Source organism: Cyprinus carpio, chromosome A3 (assembly GCF_018340385.1).
Source record: "Cyprinus carpio isolate SPL01 chromosome A3, ASM1834038v1, whole genome shotgun sequence".
Taxonomy (NCBI): Eukaryota; Metazoa; Chordata; class Actinopteri; order Cypriniformes; family Cyprinidae; genus Cyprinus; species Cyprinus carpio.
Window position 1 is genome coordinate 16,084,948 of NC_056574.1, and position 19,209 is coordinate 16,104,156.

Genomic DNA, 19,209 nt, shown 5'->3' on the forward strand with positions numbered 1-19,209 from the left:
TGATTCGCTCACAATAAAAATGAGTTCGACCTCAATCACAAATGAAGGTATCGCGCCTCTGTAATCTCCATATTTTTGCAATTACACATATAATGAGTTGCATCGAGCTTGATGAGGACAGTGGCCAGTTATGTGCTCGTCTTAAATGAAGAAGGTTACCTTGAGCATCAGTCATCTGTCCTGTTGATGGAACATTTAGTCCGGAGAAGTATGACGTGTTGTTATTAATCACTGAGGCATGCTGCTCGTTGCACTTTACTTTAGATGCGATTTACATAGGTGAATACAAGGTGATTCATTATGGGGTTTTTTTCCACCATTTTGGTCATTCTCAGCAAGGTTTTTTTTTTTTTTTTTTTTTTACTTGTGAGCAAACAAACCCCCATCCTGGTCATCTTGTGTGCTTCATGGTGGACTTTAAACAGGAACTCCTAAAGACCTTGAGAGGGCAAAAAATCTTTAGTCATTCATTACCGCATTGAGGAAGTGTAGAACACTGATGGAATGTAATGAAAACGAATACTCTTTCTATTCACTGTGCTATCTACTGATGTGTTTTATATCCCATTACTGCTCTAGAAGTGGCCACAGCTCTATAGCATGTTGAGCAAAGCATAATCCATTGGGAAATTACCCATCAGAAGTGCAATACTGTTACAGAAATGAAATTACAGAGGCACTTGTGAGCGAGAGCGTGTGTGCTGAGGGGCATGGAGGATATATGTACTCTGTTTGATGTGTTCCACAAGGAGAATTCAAATGCGGCCTGGAGAGATGCTCATTTAAAATGTGTCCAACATGCAATGATTGATTGGCTTGTGCAATCACCATATTTGTGTGAGAGTGACAGCTGTCACATCTGAAGACATTCTGTACATATGTATTGAAAGGGACAACATCACGTCATAAACTGTTATATAAGAAAAACTTAAAACAGTCATAATTATAATTCTTAGCTTCTATGAATGAAAAAGTTGGTAATGCTTTACTTGAATCTTTTATATATAATGCATTTTAAAAGTATTTTATAATTGATATATAAGTAATTAAAGGAATAGTTCAGCCAAAAAAATTTATTATATAAATTAATAAATTATATATTCATTTTTGGGTGAACTACTCCTTTAATTGACCCTTCGCGGAGTTTGATTGACAGGTGATCAGACCAATCATAACACAGAATCTGCCATTTTTGTCCGACAAACAAAGCAGACAGGAGAGTAGATGGACTTCGCTGAACTTGAAAAATAGTGTGTATTGACGTCTTTCTGCAGCTTTCTACAAGAGTTATTCTGATGTTCATTCATGTTTATTTCGCGCTGTAAATAGTAAAGAGAAAGAGAAGATCGGTTCACATGCCACTTGACCTGAGGTGCTAGTGATCTGTCACAACACATTAAAGAGCCACAAAATGATATTTATTGTTTGAATTTCTTACAAAATGACAACATTTGAAATCTGAGACTGTTTCATACCAAAAGTAACCTCCGCTGTTTTGTCTGTTGGTGCATTGTCAGTTCACAGGTGAAAAAAACCTTTCACCTGTGAACTGAGGTACAGTTCCATTTAGTATACTTTTATGGACAACGCCTATATTTCAGTTCCACAATCCCACAGCATCTATATAATAAATGAAGCTTGTATGAGGTGCTGCAGTATAGTGTATGAAACAGCACATACAGTATCCAATCTATTGTGAGAATGTTTGCTGCCTCTGCACATTACTGTGCACTTTGAACCTTCAGCTGCGTTTGTACCTTTTTTTTTTTAAACACCGGTAGGTTTTGCAACATGAATGCAGGACGAAAGAACACACTTTTAAAATATTGTTTCAGATATAAGTTCCAGATATAATTATCCTTCAACAAAAAAATTGAATTCCCCTCACCTAAAAGCACACTGACAGATGGTTATCCAGGAAATCAATAATATATGTTTATAGGTGATCAGATTGTTGTGTAGAAAATAACAGAATTTTCAAAACCTTTAAATATATTGTTGGTTAAATAAGATATAGCCAGGTCATTCTGGTGATGATTAATTACAGATTGTACCGAATATAACAAAGCAGCTGATTTCCTCTCATATGATGTTTACAATGTGGAACCTCCTTTATCAAAGGTTATTAATGTTTTCATCAGTAATGCCCCAGAGTAATATGATTTTTTGAGTAATATTATAGCAGTAAATCCAGCCCATCAGCCGTGAGGTTGGAGGTCTGACCTCTTCAGTGTCCTACTTGTTGAATTATCAGATAAAATAGTGTTAGCAAAATAGGCATGAATAACTTGAGTTCTTACCCATTGTTTGTTGTTGAGTGTGGTAAATGTAATAATAATGTGGAGCAGTTGGTGGCAATTTGAGTGGAAATAAGAGTCCTTACAGAGAGGTTCAAGGGAACGAGAAAGAGCAAGAATGAATTACTTTTTAAAAACACATATTCTTCATTTACCTAGACTTCACACAAATGTTTGTGATTGCACAAGTGCTGTTTTTCAATGTGACGGTATGGAAAGCTTTTAAAGGAATAGTTCACCCAAAAATGAAAATTTGCTGAAAATGTACTCGCCTTCAAGCCATCTGAGATGTAGGTGAGTTTGTTTCTTCATCAGAACAGATTTTCTCCAAATCTGATCCGATGAAGAAACAAACTTTTCTGCATCTTGGATGGCCTGGAGGTGAGTTTTAAATTTTCATTTTTGGGTGAACTTTTCCATTATTTGTTTAAAGTGTCTGTAGTTCTGGGAAAGTGTGTGCAACCAGGTATTTAAACGCTGATTTGTTTTGTTTCTGGCAGGTTTAACAAGGATTTATTTATTAATTTTCTGCTCCGGTAAAAGCTAGAAAAGGTCAAACATTTCAAGAATTAAATAATAAATAGTGCAGAACATTTTGCCAGGCTTCAGCTAAAGACCTGCTCTTTAACCCTTGTGCCCTAATGTAAGACCTTCAGCCAAAATCGCTTAACAAAAGTTTATGTTTGGCTTTGGGTGGTTGAGTCCATGCAGCCACAAAATCTTTTGCATTTTTACCAATATTTTTCCCAAAGCTGGTGTTTTTTTTTCTGTGTTGTGGACTACTAAATTTACATTGTAAAACTACTGTAGCTTTTAGTCTAATATGTAACTTTGACATTGTTATTAGTGCATAGTTCAAGTCTTTGATTTTTTTTATATAATTAAATATTTTTAACTAATATGTATTCAAATTTTTAGTGTTAGTATCTGTTTATATTTAATGCTGTCACCTTAATCTAGATTCATTAATTCAAAAAGACTCATTGTTTTCAAGCCAGGGAATCACTTTTAAATTCTGAATTGTCAAATTAAATTATAAACTATAAAATCTGATTATATTATCAGTTCTGTATTTTAGAATTGTATAAATATATTCCTATTAAATAGCATCTTAAAGAAGTATCTTCTCCAACACTGCCAATATTATAATGTAATATTTTAAAATGTAATTTATTTATTTATTTATTTATAGGCTATTGCATGAAATAAGCTTATTTTAGCAAATGTTATGTAGAATTTAAATTTGACGTCTGTGATTTTTAGTTTTTTGTGTAGAAACTGATAAGAACCATAGTGTCTCAATTACGTAGAACTGAAGGCATGTGAATTATGTAGTCATAAATTTAGGTCAAATTCTTCTTTTGAGATTTAATGAGGGATCATACTGAATAGATCAGTATGAATAGATAATAGAGCATAGAGCTTGCTAAATATTCATTTGTTTTGCACTCCTGAGGCATGGATCACATTACAATATAAGCCCAAAACAGAGATAAATATTTATTTAATTTCCTTAATTTATGAATGACTCTTTCCCAGCACAACGGTTCATCTCCCAGTTTGATCTTGGTGATAAAAAGTTGAACTTTTTTTTCCATATTTTAAATGTAATGTATGCATATTTTAACAATACTGCAGCAACATATGTTGTTGTAGGCATGATTATTTTGTTGTTCTTTCAGTGAGGCATCTGAACATTCATTCAGAACAAGAAGATGAGAAAAGGGCATATACAGTAGGGTGCCTTTTTTTAAGCTAAATGTAATGTATGCATATTTTAACAATACGTCAGCAACATATGTTGTTGTACCATATTTTAAATGTAATGTATGCATATTTTAACAATACTGCAGCAACATATGTTGTTGTAAGCATATTCCTTTGTAATGTTTTATAAACATCATTACCACATCTAGACTGGTACATATATCATAATACAAATGTGCCAGCACAAAAAAAAAAAAAAAAAAACATTACCTGTAAGTTACTTGCTTCTAAATGTTATGACATTACTTTTTAGAAGTTATTGAAATCATTTGTTGTGTTTTAAAAGTGTTTTATCTCACAAAACCTGGAAGAGATTTGCATTTGAGTCTGTCTGTCATTTATGTTTAATATACATTTTTAAGATTAAATAATAATCAACTAGAATATGTATTCACTGCTTTGAAACATTCATTTTTTAAACATTTCATTTAAACGTCCACACTGTTATTTTGATACCTAAATAAATGCTCAAGAAATGTTTTAGTTTGCTATCAGTTTGTTGTTGTTATTTTTTATTTATTTATTTATTACATTTATTGTTTAGGTGTGATATGTTATACTACAAGGTTACCTAACTGCAACTAAAATGAACAAATTAAAAAATGTTATAAAAAGTATTTGTACTTGTTGGGACAGTACACATTTACATTGTGTAAATGTATGATAAAACAATACCCCAGGCTCAGCAGTATTAATATTATGCAGAGAACTCGTTATTAAGGTTCCAAAACAGTGCCAGGAGTAACACAGATGGAGTCAATTAAGTAACGAGCGCTCGTACATGTACAGTACACGTTTCATCTCTGAGCTTTTATCTCTTGTATGTTACTCCGTGGCTATAATTAGCTGAACGCTTCTACTTACAACATTATGTCCAGTGATAATAACAGTTGTTTTCATGTGTGATTTCAAATAATTTACCACTTACTTGTTGAATCAATTTTGCACGTACCATGTCCTTGGTTATTGCGTTTAATAATGAAGACATGTGCATGGTGTTAACTGCTTCACACTAATTTGCTTCTCTCACTTCTGGTGTTTGCAGGGAGCTGATGCCGTCTACTCTGGAGGGACAGATCACGATGGAGAAGACGCCCAGCTACTTCGTGACAAACAGCGCCCCGAAGCGAATCCACTCGATGGCAAGAGACATTAAGCTAATCATAGTCGTCCGCAATCCAGTGACCAGAGCCATTTCGGACTATACTCAGACGCTCTCCAAGAGGCCTGAGATTCCCACTTTCGAAGTGCTGGCCTTCAAGAACCGAACGCTGGGCCTGATCGACGCATCATGGAGCGCCCTGCGAATAGGGATCTACGCGCTTCACCTGGAGAGCTGGATGCAGTATTTCCCGCTCTCACAGATGCACTTTGTCAGCGGAGAAAGGCTTATTGTTGATCCAGCCGGCGAGATGGCAAAGGTGCAGGATTTCCTGGGACTCAAGCGTATTGTTACTGACAAACATTTCTATTTCAATAAAACCAAGGGATTCCCTTGCTTGAAGAAGCCAGAAGACAGCAGTACCCCACGGTGCCTTGGCAAGTCCAAGGGCAGAACTCACCCCAAAATAGACCCCGATGTGATTCGCAGACTGCACAAATTCTACAAGCCCTTTAACATGATGTTCTACCAAATGACAGGGCAAAACTTTGAGTGGGAACTGGAGGAGCATGGCATCTCGCCTGGCTCTCGGGACTAAAGCACTGCTGCTCTCTGCACAACCAGCCTTCTCATAGCCGAATGCCCCCTCCATCCCTCATCGTTCCCTCGGTCCGTGCTTCAAAACGCCAATCGATCGTTGCTGTCTTTGAGAAAGTGTGTGTACCCATAGCAAGAGTGCTAATCTGCTCTGTCCACCCCCAATACCAATGGTGTTTATGATGGCAAATGTTATTGTACATATTATCCCGAATATAAATATATTTATATTTGTCAAAATAGGATTTTATTCATTTTGTTCAGAAAAAGTTGCTATATGAATCATGTCTTCTATTATGATGCATGCGATGAGTTAAGTGTCCTTACCCACCGTCACCCTGAGGGTTTTCTTTTTAATCTCTCACTCTATTTCTCACACACCAGCAGTGAGTGCAGTACAACTGTGTCTGATAACTGAAGTTATTTGTGGATTCTGAAGACTAGAAACAACTACAGTCAAATGCAGAAATGATCTATATAGTAATCCTCTAAAATGAGAAAGCTTCAGTTATTTCTGCCCGATTTTATGCATACAGTTTTGTTTTGTGGCTACTAAAAATTCAGATAGCTGGGTCCAAAAGCTTACACTTCTATATGCAGTTTATTTTTATTATTATATCATATATTTAATATTATAGTATGCAATATATTATCAGACTGACAGTTGTACTACATATATTTATCGTTTTTCAAATCTTAAAGCATTTATTTTTAAGCAACAGGCTTTTGTCAACCGGCTTTTGGACCTTACCTCTTTAATAAATTAGCTTGAAGAAATGCACTAAATGCAGTACTTTTTTAAATTCTTCAATTTTATTAAATGCTCACTTACACTACCATTCAAAAGTTGGGGTCGATGAGATATTTTAATGTTTTCGAAATAAGTCTCTTATTTTCACAGAGGCTGCATTTATTTGTAAAAACAGTAATATTGTTAAATATTATTATAGTTTAAAATAACTCTCAAAACGTATTTGAGTATATTTTAAAAGGTATTTTATTCTTTTAATGACAAAGCAAAATTTTCAGCATCATTACTCCAGTCTTAAGTGTCACATGAGCCTTCAGAAATAATTCTAATATGCTGATTTGATGCTCAATAAACATTTCTTAGTATTGTCTATGTTAAAAGTTGAGCTGCTTAATATGTTTGTATAAACCATGATACTTCAACTTCAACTTCAACTTCAATTTATTTGTATAGCACATTTATACACAACTTAGTTGCCCAAAGTGCTTCACAGTGTAGAATAAAAACACAGTAGACACAAAAATTTACAAGTACAGAAATTAAAACAAGAGCTACTTAAAAAGCCAAACTAAACAGATAAGTCTTCAGCTGAGACCTAAAGACCTCCACTGATGAAGCTTGTCGAATATAAAGAGGGAGATTGTTCCACAGTTTTAGGGCCTGCTACTGAGAAGGCACGATCACCTTTTGACTTCTTTTTGGACTGAGGAGTAACTAGCAACAGTTGATTTGACGATCTTAAAGACCTAACTGAGATGTAGGGCTCTATGAGATTGGAAATATAATTTGGAGACAAATTATGTAAAGCTTTAAAAACAACCAGTAAAATCTTGAAATTAATCCTAAACTTGACTGGTAACCAATGAAGAGAACACAGCACCGGAGTGATGTGCTCTCTTTTTTTGGTGCCCGTCAAAAGTCTAGCTGCAGCATTCTGTACAAGCTGCAGACGTGACAGTTGTCGGTGGCTGATCCCTACATAGAGGGAGTTACAGTAGTCCAGTCGCGAAGAAATAAAAGCATGAACAACAGTCTCCAAATCATTAAAACTAAGAAAAGTTTTAAGCTTAGCAATAATTTTAAGATGATAAAAAACTACTTCTAACAACTGAGTTGATCTGTTTATCAAAGCTAAGCGATGAATCAATAATGACCCCAAGATTTCTCACATTGTCCTTCACAGTCATCTCCAAAGGAGCAAGAATACTGACTACGCGCTCTTTAAAATTTGATGGCCCAAGTATTATGATTTCAGATTTTTTTTCATTAAGCTGAAGAAAATTATTAGAGAGCCAAATTTTAATTTCGTTCAGACAGAGTAACAAAGATTGCAAAGACTGTTCATCTCCAACTTTAAGGGGAAAATAATCTGTGTATCATCTGCGTACATATGGTATGAGATGTCATAACGACGACAGATGGATCCCAAGGGGCGCATATACAAAGAAAACAATATAGGACTTAAAATAAAGCCCTGAGGGAGACCATATTTTAAAGGAACCACAGAAGAGGAGACATTTGCAAAAATTAACAGAGAATGTTCTATCCTTAAGGTACGAGTGGAACCATTTCAGAGCAGTACCCCTAAACCCAACCTCGCACTCCAACCTTTTTAAAAGAATTGAATGATCCACAGTGTCAAATGCGGCACTGAGATCTAACATGATTAAAACCACAGCCCTCCCAGAGTCAGATGCTAAAAACAAATCATTCAAAACTTTTACCAGTTTTTTACAGTTTTTTCAGGATTCTTTGATCAATAAAAAGCATTTATTTGAAATATAAATATTTTGTGACATTATAAAAGTATTTACTGTTGCATTTAATCAGTTTAATACATATTGTAGAACAAAAGTATTAGTATTAAAAAGCATTAATTTCTTTTGGGAAAAAAAATAAAAAAATCTCATTGACCTCATACTTTTAAATGGTTGTGTACTATGCATGGTAAATAAAACAGACTTTTAGACATCTACTGTACCATGCTACTACCATGGTTTTCTTTGAGGTATCTTGGACTATTAACAATGGTAATTGATTACCATGATATATACATTAAAGTATCAAGGTTACATACAGTAATGTGTGAGTGTGGATTCAAGGAATGTCAGGTCTTAATGATGTGTGATATGGTATGTAAGTGATTTAGCATTATCTAGTATTTTTTATATAATTTCTGACACTGTGCAACATTGTTAACCACAACCTCGAGAGTGAGTCCATCTCTAATGTGAGTTGATCACAGCCAGTAAAACTATCATTATCACACTCACGGCTTATTTCAGAAAAATCCAAAGTGTTGCACATATGCTCCTTTACTGGGTTTAACCCTCCACATTTTTTTTAAAGCGGTCGCTGGCATAGTGATCCAGCAACATGATAATGAGTGCAGCAGCAATGCTGGTGGAGGGAGCAGCAGAGAGTTACCAAATATCTGCTGTAACAAAGTTCTCTGTCATTATAAACAAATGGGATATTAAAAGAGATGCCTGTGAAAATCATAAAGGAAGTGATATTTTTCAATGGGCAACTCACCTGATGGATAAATTACAGGTTCATGTTAAAGAACCACTATGGAAATATTTTTTTTAACCAAAATAGCCATGTTGTTTTCATAAATACACTCTGTTAGCTGATGATGTAGTAGATTTTGTTATATAATGAGCATATATTGCTCACTTGATTTGGAGCGCCAAATGTTTTTCAGTATTAATGCCAATATGTAAGTCTTGGTCATTTATAACCCAAAGCAATGTTGCACAAACGTCTTCATCTCAGATGGTGTTTTCATACATTTAAATATTATGCAAAGCACTATTGCATGACCTATTGATGCCTAAAACTACTCTTTAATACCACTAAATACTTATTTATTTTGGCAATATAAGTCTGTGTTGAGCTATCTGATCATTTAAACCACATGACTCCAAGTCTCAGCTGAAGAGAGCGTTACTTGAATAGCAAGCAGTGATTAAATGAAACAGTCCATTGGATAATTTTAAGAAAACATTAATTATATTTGTGCTATGACATTTAAAGTAAACCCTCAGGATGCAAAACTGAGATAAATCAAATCTCACTAGCCTTGCATTTAGAATGTATTATTTTCTGTCATTAACTGATTACAAACATCCAGAGTGAACTTAAGTCACTTTCCTAGTTTACTTATTCCAAAGTTAAAAAAAAAAAAAAAATGTTTTACACAAATCTGGCTTGTTTGATAAGAAATTAACAAGGTGCCATTGCCTATTCAACATTGCTTTCGCATTCACATGGTTTTCGAATTCCCCCTCCATCAAGTCTCTGAGCCTCTGAGCTATTTAACAACTTCGACAATCAATGCAGCCAATAAATCAATAAACACAGTCTTAATACACATCCCTCACCATGTACCGGCCCTCCCTCCGTACACCTCTCTGGCCGTGCGGCGCTTGTTGTATGTTCTCAGTGCTGAGCTGGTGTGTTTTTCGCCCGGGGGGAATGACAGACCTGAGAGATAGTTACACATAGCAACTGGTTCAATCAGAGTAAGCGCTGTGCTGCCCTTTTATATCCTCCTGACTGAACACTGAAGCCTGAACCACAATATCCCAGGTCACCCGTTCTGCTTTGAGCCTCAGCTGTGTAGCTATCTCCCTGGTGCTTTGCAGAAAAGCGCTCTGATTTCAACTTTCTCTCTTCCATGTAACACATCTCCATTCCTCCCTCGACAATGGATCTGTGGAGTAAGACAGGTGGGAACCTACTGGCTGCTTTTTCTTTCTCTTTCAATCCTTTTTTTTTTTTGCACAAACCAAGCAGCGCTAATGTCAAATTATGGTTTCCCAAACACTGTGTCCTAACCAGGCGTGATGTGATAAACTACTAAAGGTTTCTGCTCACTTTCTCACAACAAAATACATTCAGGAGGCGTTGTGAGTTCTATTTTTTGTGGTGTCATGCTGAGTAACCCCGCCCACAATGACATTTCATTGGTCCAAATTCCTGCTCCTCAAAACAGTACATTGAGTGCTGCAAGAATAAGTCCTAAAACCTGGAAACAAGTTAGCATTTTTCACTTACAGTTCCATTGTAGTGTTTTTTTTTTTTTTTTTTTTTTTTCTCCAGATAAAATGTTTTTTAAATGAAGACTGAAAGAGTCTGAGGCTTAATGGTGGTCATAGCTGATTTAGCATTCTGGTTTTAGAGGAGTTTTGATCACTTCTTCAGCTGGCCAGGCTGGCCAGCTAAAACCAGCTGAATATCAGCTAAGTCAGGCTGTGAGACCATATAGCTAAAACCAGCTATGTCCAGCTTAAACACAACACGAAGCACAAAACATGTAAAAATCATAAACCTTTGTTGGTCACAGAGCTTATTTTCTGCAATAATCCAAAAGCCAATGGAAAAATCTTACTGGGTTTTTGTTGAGGGAACAAGGTTGGTGCTGACTTCCATGCTGGCCTATAGAAATACATAATTCCTGCAGCACTCTTTTAAACATCAAAAAAGTATGACTGGGTAATTGTGTCGCAACATACAGCTATTTAGTTTTTTGCTGGAAATCAGCTTTTTGGGACATGGTATATAAACCTTTGCTTTAGTTTCATAAGGATAATTACTCACCAGAACGAGACTACAATCAACACACTGTGAAGAAATTTAAAATTAAGATTTGAGTGAAAATACTCAAGGTTTGAATAAGCTGCGGCAGTGATAAGTTTCTTGCAGATATTTTGGAATGTACAGCTTCATGAATATTCAATGTATTTGCACACTGATCTAGAAAAAAAAATCTGTTATGATGTAAATATCAGAAGTGTTTAATGTACATACGCAGCCAGAATTCTTTTTCAAACGGAAAATAAAAGTGGAACAAGAGCCACTGAGGTCTCAGCGTCCTGTGTGTGTGTGTGTGTGTGTGTGTGTGTGTGTGTGTGTGTGTGTGTGTGTGTGTGTGTGTGTGTGTGTGTGTGAGAAAGAGCTGATGTGCTGCTGTTATGTACCGGCAATGCTTTTGCTGACTCAGTGTGCAAAAAGATAAAAACAAGAGCTTTGAAGGCTCAGAAATGCAGTGAGAAAAGAAACCAGAACCTCTGAGAGGCCGGGGGGAAAAAAAGAGGCAAAACTTGAAAGGAATTAAATTTTAATTACGTTACACTCTTTCATTTCTGCGCTCTGACAAGAGATGTTTCTTTAGTGTCCTCTGTGATTTTAAAAAGAGGGATAATACAAATCCTACCCTCTTATGACACTGTTATTCCAGAGCTCAACCTGAGGTTTTACAGTTAAATCAGTCTCTGATGTCAAACGTACAACAGGAGGGCTTCAGTGCTGGAGTCAAATATCCACTGTGTGAACGAAAGCACTAGGTAAACTTCTCATAACATGAATCACTGAGCATACACTTACATTGCTTTCATTTATTTATTGTTTTTATCATAATGTATATGTTACATTACATATGTACTGTATATATATATATATATATATATATATATATATATATATATATATATATATATATATATATATATATATATATATATATATATTATTCACATTACACTTAATATAGCCTTAAAAGAATGCCAAGGTATTTGGAAAATCAATATCACACATCTTATAAACAAAATGCATGTACAATGATATTATGGTCTATAGATATGATTTGGATTAGGATTTTCACTTATTTTATAGCCCAAGTGAAAAATCATAAATCAATAGCACACCTCTTTTCAACAAGCTGCATGATTTTAGGTATTAGCATGGCACAAACTTTAAGGACAATACATTTGAGTAATTTATAAAGTTTACAAATGAAGAAATAAATGGTGTTTAAGTGTAGAGTTACAACATTTCAGCTGAATATTAATTATAAATGGTTCTCTACCTGTCTAGTGATGTGTGTTTATGCTAAAATATACAAAAAAAAAAAAATTATATTTACTGAGTTGGCTCATGCATTATAAGTTTTACGTTTCAGAAATGTGATGTAATTTCTGATAAGGGAGCATAGTGGGCATCAGTTCATTGTGGGATTTTTCAGGGAGCAGACTTTCCAATGCACTGGATGGATTTAGCAATTTTGCACTTAATATGACAGACTTCCTGATCAGCAACCTGATTACTGAACTAGAGAACTGACTGAGACGCACACAATGAAACACAAATATAATACTGAACCTGTGTTCCTGTGGTTCAGTGGTAGAGCATTGTGTTACCAGCGCAAAAGGTTGAGGGTTTGATTCCCAGGGGAACACATGTTAGGCCTGTGGAGACAATGGGGGAATCAGTACCAGTATGGCCGAAAAAAAATATAAACATCAAAACTTCAAAAACAAAAAAACATAAATACAAAAAAAAATTTTAAACATCATTACTTCAATTTCAAAATATTTGTTTGATTGCCAAGTTTTGTCTTTTTTTTTTTTTTTTTTTGAAAAGGTAAGGAAATTAAAAATAAATAAATTGTGTAGAACACTCTCTAAAACTCACTATCAGTGTAATTTAAATAAGCAATCATGCTAATTCACATCCATGGATGACAGTGCAGTATCTATCAGTGCTACAAGTCATGAAGAACAATGATGCTAAGGTATATTAAAGGTATACACATAAATATAATACAAATAATAAGCAAATAAAAATAATTTTAACAATAAATAAATAAATTGCACTTTCTTTTATCCTAAACCCAGACATTTTTTTCAAAAAGACTCTGTAAGAATCAAACTTTAGAAAGTGTACAGTTCTAATTTTAGCCTTTGATTTGAACTGTTTTTTTCTGCTCAACTCATCAGGTACGCAGGGCCTGTTTTCAGAGAAATGCCTCTTTGATACACCCTACCAGAGATCTGTTGCATGAAAGACATGCAAAGCTGTCCTCCAATTGCCTCTCCCAATGGGGGGGGACTACCATTGAATCCTATCAGAACCACTGCAGATGGCCTGTTATCACAAGCTGAAAAAATTGTTGTGGAAGGTAAAGCATGGACTAATTTATAGTTGGTGGCATTTACACTTCAGTGTAATATGATGACCGTTAAAAGCCTTATCTGGTTTATCATACAGAAGAGGGTTTTTGTTTGTTTGTTTGTTTGTTTGTTTGGTGAAAATGAGGAACTTAGCTTCACTGGATGTGGATCTATAGCTATATATATAGTTACCATAATTTATGGCCAAAATGCAAATCTATTATCCATACTAATGCTTCCTCCAGTGAAAAAGTTTAAATTCCAAAATGTAAAAGTCAAAATTCACCAGCATATTAGTTTAGAAGTTTTTTGGACTGTTTTTGCTTGTAAATAGTGCTTTATCTGTGCATATTTCTCCCCTGAATCAGAAGGTTTTTTTTTTAATTTATTTATTTTTATCATTTTTAATCAGCTGTTTGGGCTCTCAATCTGATGGCACCCATTCACTGCAGAGGATCCATTGGTGAGCAAGTGATAATGCTAAATTTCTCCAAATCTGTTTCAATGAAAAAACAAACTCATCTACATCTCGGATGGAATGAGGGTGAGTACATTTTCAGCAAATCTTCATTATTGGATTAACTATTCCTTTAGAAATAAAGGAGTTTATTTGTATAGAATATTATAATTATATCTTACTGTTATGGAAACCCTTTTGTTAATTTTTGTGCATTGTTTTACTCTACACATCAGTATGGCTGAGAGAAGACAACATGTTGGGCAGTGAATGCACAGTCTATAGGTTTGTGCTGGGTTGCAATGCCTCGGTTTACCCCAGGCCATCAAGACAGTGATGTCTAAAAATGCATCATCCCACTAATCAATAACTCCAAACTGATCCTGACTGTGGAGGTTTCTAGTTTCTCTATCCATCATTATTGGTAATAGTCTCATTAATAGAGTGTTGATTCATTTTCAGCCGAGTGGATATTAACCTTTTGCCAGTAAACATTCATTATGTTTGTGAGAGGTGTGCTCTATTACAGTATGATGCTAGAATACCAAATGACACTTGGGAGGATATTGCACTACAGCCTCTAGAAACTTACAGAGAAGCACAACTTCGCCTGTTAAAAACCTTCATTTTGCAGCACAGTTCAGCAATACAGCAGAAATTGATTCAGTTGCTTTTGCACCTGGAACATTTTGTATCAACTTATTTAAAAGTGCAAATTGTTCAGAAAAGTGCAATTAAATGTGACAAATTAAGCTACATAGGAATATACAGTAGTACTAGAAGCATCATTTTAAGAAATGGCTTCTTCATAACCAACAATAAAAACAAGAATTTTCTCCATAAATCTTAATAAAATTAATTCTTAAAAAAAAAAAAAAAAAAAAAAAAATTAATACATATTTCTTCTTTTTCCGTTTGTATAATTTGTTGTTAAATTTGTGGTTGAATTTTGTTGTTATTGTTTTTTTATTTTTTTATTTCTTATTTTGTTTCTCACTATATATATATATATGCATATATATATACAGTGTAAAAATCCAACGTGTGTATTATTTTTTTTTTTATGTATAATGTAATACTATATTTTTCATTACATATTTATTATTATTATCATTATTGGAAACTGAATGTAAATACCGAACCTTTAATGCATGCATTTTCTTTCCCATATTGTTAGAAAACGTAAGTTCCTGTTACAATCACTAGGACACATTTCTCAAAAACGTTTTCAAAACTCTTCACACAGTGAGCACAACAGCAGTCTATGTGGGCTAAACTGTGGATCATTTTTCATTGCAAGTGTTAGTCTTTCAGTCGCATGTAATGTAAACATGAATGAGTTGATTTGAAACATGAATTAATTGTTTTGGTAGTTTTAGTGCATTTGTGAAATTACCTACTGTGTCAAGCTAAAAGTTGTTTAGGAGAACTGAAGAGTTTTGAAAAAGTGACCTTAGTATTCAGAAATGTGTCCTCCTAGTTATTGTAAAAATAACTAGGAGGACAAAAAAAAAGTGACATCTTTATGTGTAATTTTAAGCATAGCCATTATTCCCTTGTGCATTAGAGGTATCTGCTATAATGCAGCTTTTCCCCAGGTCAGTCAGCCTGAGTTCTAAAGGAAACTAAACAAGCATGTATAATGCCTTTTAAATGATTTTAAAAGTCTCAATTATTAAATAGCATCCAATTTTGTTGTTTTATGTGTCGCTTAAAATGAAGACTAATATCACAAATGTTAAATGCAGTTAACTTCCACTTTGAATTGCCCAAAGCATAACATTTTAATATTTAAAGTAAGCAATTGCTTTGTATGCTTTTATGTTTACAGTCATGGTTTAATGGGATATACAAATTAAGATATTTTTAATGAAATCTGAGAGTTTTCTGACCCTCCATAGACAGCAAGGGAACTACCACATTCAAGGTCCAGAAACATACTAAGTACATTGTTAAATAGTCCATGTGACATCAGTGTGACCTCACATTTTTGCTTTAATGTTAATTCCTATGTTATCTAAAGTTATGTTTTGTAAAGTTGTTATGTAAAGTTATGCTATGTGAAGTTATGTTTTGCAAAGTTATGTCGTGGTATCTAAAGCTTTTATGTTGTTAAGTTGATATGTTATGTAACTTTGTTACAGTATGTTGTAATATGTTAAGTTTTGTTGTGTAAAGCTGTTGATGTGTTATGGTATGGTATTTACAGTTGCTGGTATGTGAAATTATGTTCTTTAAAGTCATGTTGTTCTGTTATGCGATGTTTTGTTCTGTAAAGTTGTTATGTATGTAAAGTTATGTTTTTTAAATGGTTTGAATAGCTTTGTAAAGTATAAGACCTGTTTATTTTACAACTATAATGTAAAACGTCTGCATGAACCAAATTTTAAACCATGTGAACCAAAGTAGAGAAATCCACACATCACTGATTCTGTTCACATCTGTACAGTTCGAGAAGTGAACTCTCAGAAGAGTCTGACACAGGAGTGTCCAGTCATGGTAGAAGTATCTTTATGCAAATATATTCCACCTCAGGAGCAGAGACTTTCCCACCCTGATTAAAAAGGCAAGAAATCCACAGCAGCCATGATTCCTCCAAACACGACGCAGATCGTTACCAATGGGCTGTGAATTTCTGTTGTAATTTGCCCTGGCAACACATAAATGATGCAAGACAAAGAGACGCCAGATCTGATTGGTATGTGTTCCTGCACCCAAAGGAGGAATTTTAATAAGATGTTGAATAGAGATTTACATGCTCTAGTATAACACAGTCTCTGTTTTCTTTCAATTCATTTGAGATGTTAGATGAGTGGAAACTTTCATTCTTATGAATAAACTTAATCTGAAGGGTTCTCAATTTTGGTTCGAGCTATTAATTTGTTTCATTTTCTTTTCATATTTTGCAAAAAACTGAACAGTATATTGCTCCATCCTTTTTTTTTTCCTTTTTTTTTCTGCAGATCTCATCTTGAATGCCCTTGAGTCTCTAAAGACATTTAATGAGGTGGTATATTGATTTTGTCTGTGTGGAAGCATGAACACATAGGTGCAATGATAAAAAGATCACGTACCTTAGCTACAGAGTTTGGTTAGATGCTGCAAGAGATTTCTTCCAATGTAACTGTTTTAACAATTTAACAATTCTCTGCTTTACATTCAAGCTGTAAGATTGTATCCTGTTACATTAATGAACCTGTGTGGGATTATTTCCTAGCCAAGGCGGACTGTTATTAGTCTGAGATATGTTGATGTATGCAACAAATAGATCTGTAGGGTTATGAGGATTTGTCATAGTACAAATTGTTTTGAAAAACATAAGACTGAAAAAGAGCATAATTGCACTCACTGAACTGAGTAGAACCCAAACAATTACTGTAGACATACCAAACTCTAACACTAACTAGCTAGCAACAACATACTTTAACATTTTGAAAATAATATTTGGTGACATGCAATATCTATGACAGTAAAACCACAGAAGACAAAGAGACTTCTTAACTAAAGAGCATACAGTATAATCTTCATTCACATTAGAGCCTATAGCACATCTGCCACTCTTTACCACAGTCTGAAAACATAATAAGCTCTTCTAAATCCAACTGCAACTTAACATGGCACTGGCAAGGGTAAGGTCCAACACAACATAAAATAACAGTAAATGTTCAACATTTACACTACTCATTCAGTCCCATGCAAAGGATGCTGGGAACTGACCAAATGTTATTCAAACAGCTTAAAAAGTCTGTTTTACACATTTGAATAGACTCTTCACAATGAATATAAACTGTACAACAATTTCAAGGATTGTTTTGAATTCGATTTGAATGAGGCCGATAGCTAAAATCCATTTTTTTAAATGTGGTTTGTTTGTGTTCTTGTGTCCAGCAAACAATCCCACTGTGATAAATACATGCAAATCCAATACAACAGCAATGACAAACCTAGGAAATCTGTGAGAGGTTGTTTCATTTTAGCTATTCGTTTTTATCATGAGTATACAACTTCAAGTTTGCTCTTTTGTGAGCTTGTCTTCTGGTCCTTGAGCTATGAAACATGTTTTCTCGGTTAGATTGTCATAATTTACATTCTACATTTAGCAGACGCTTTTATCCAAAGCGACTTACAGTGCATTTAGGCTAACATTTTTTACCTAACATGTATTCAACCTTTTGCGCTGCTAAAGCAATGCTCTACCACTGAGCCACAGGAACACATAATTTGATGTTTCCTTTTACTATTTGTGGATTTTTTTTTTTTTTTTCTCAAAGCAACACATTACTGCTATGCTCTCAATTACTATAACGCTCCGGATTCACACCCACCTCAGGGTGGGAGTTTGCAGCTATCAGGATGTGTCTAAGTCTGTTTGTTTAAAACAGATGTCTCTCAAAAGGAATATGAGATGCATTCACTTGAAAAAAGAGAGAGGGGGAGAGAGAGAGAGAGAGAGAGAGAGAGAGAGAGAGAGAGAGAGAGAGAGAGTCTAGCAAAAGAATTGTCTGCTGTGTTTCGAGACTGCTATATTATATTCATGAATTCAGAGAATTCCTACATCACATATGGATTGTCTGGAACAGTGCTTATCACTTAATTGCATGGGAAACAGTCAGCAGAGGAAATCACTAGAGATTGTGGGGTTGACATGCAGAAACAGAAATCCCTAAAATCCATCTGAATGTCTTCTATTGAAAACAAGAGTCGCAGGCATCAAAATGTGTACTCAGATTCTGAAGTTTCAAAAATCCTTGAGCAAACCTTAAGGGTGCATAAAAGTTTTATGACATAGTAACAGAAAAATAGCAATAATAACACACTCTCTCTGTCTCTTTCTATCTTTGTGTGTGATTTTCCAGAGACTCATAGCAACATTAATCACTGGGCTGAGGTTGAGCAGAACACAGAATGTGTTCAGTAAGGTGGTGTTCTGTCCCCAATTATAATGTAAATACACTGCTTGCAGTAATAAAGTCATTGATCAGATTTTAGGGGAAAATCCACTAATGCTGTGCAAAATTAGGACTTTAAAGGATACAAGATCTGGAGCTTTTAAGAAAATTGGCATTACATTTGGCATTACATCACTTGCTCACCAATGGATTTTCTGCAGTGAATGGGTGCCGTCAGAATGAGAGTCCAAACAGCTTATGAAAACATTACAATGATCCAAAAGTAAGCACCATCTTAATGTCTATTTATTATAGACATACAGCTTTTCACTTCACAAGATGTTAATTAATGGACTAGACTGTCTCGTGGATTACTTGTTGATTATTGTGATG

General features: G+C 34.7%; 1 protein-coding gene across 1 annotated transcript in view; it reads left to right on the forward strand.

Moving 5' to 3' along the window:
• The window catches only part of hs3st4 (heparan sulfate (glucosamine) 3-O-sulfotransferase 4), an 88,678-nt gene extending 81,995 nt beyond the window's left edge, over nucleotides 1–6,683 (forward strand). The window contains exon 2 of the mRNA XM_042720639.1: nucleotides 5,110–6,683. Coding sequence (XP_042576573.1) covers nucleotides 5,110–5,764 — 655 coding nt within the window. The 3' untranslated portion in view covers nucleotides 5,765–6,683. The remainder of the gene's footprint in view (nucleotides 1–5,109) is intronic.
• The last annotated feature ends 12,526 nt before the right edge of the window (nucleotides 6,684–19,209 follow it).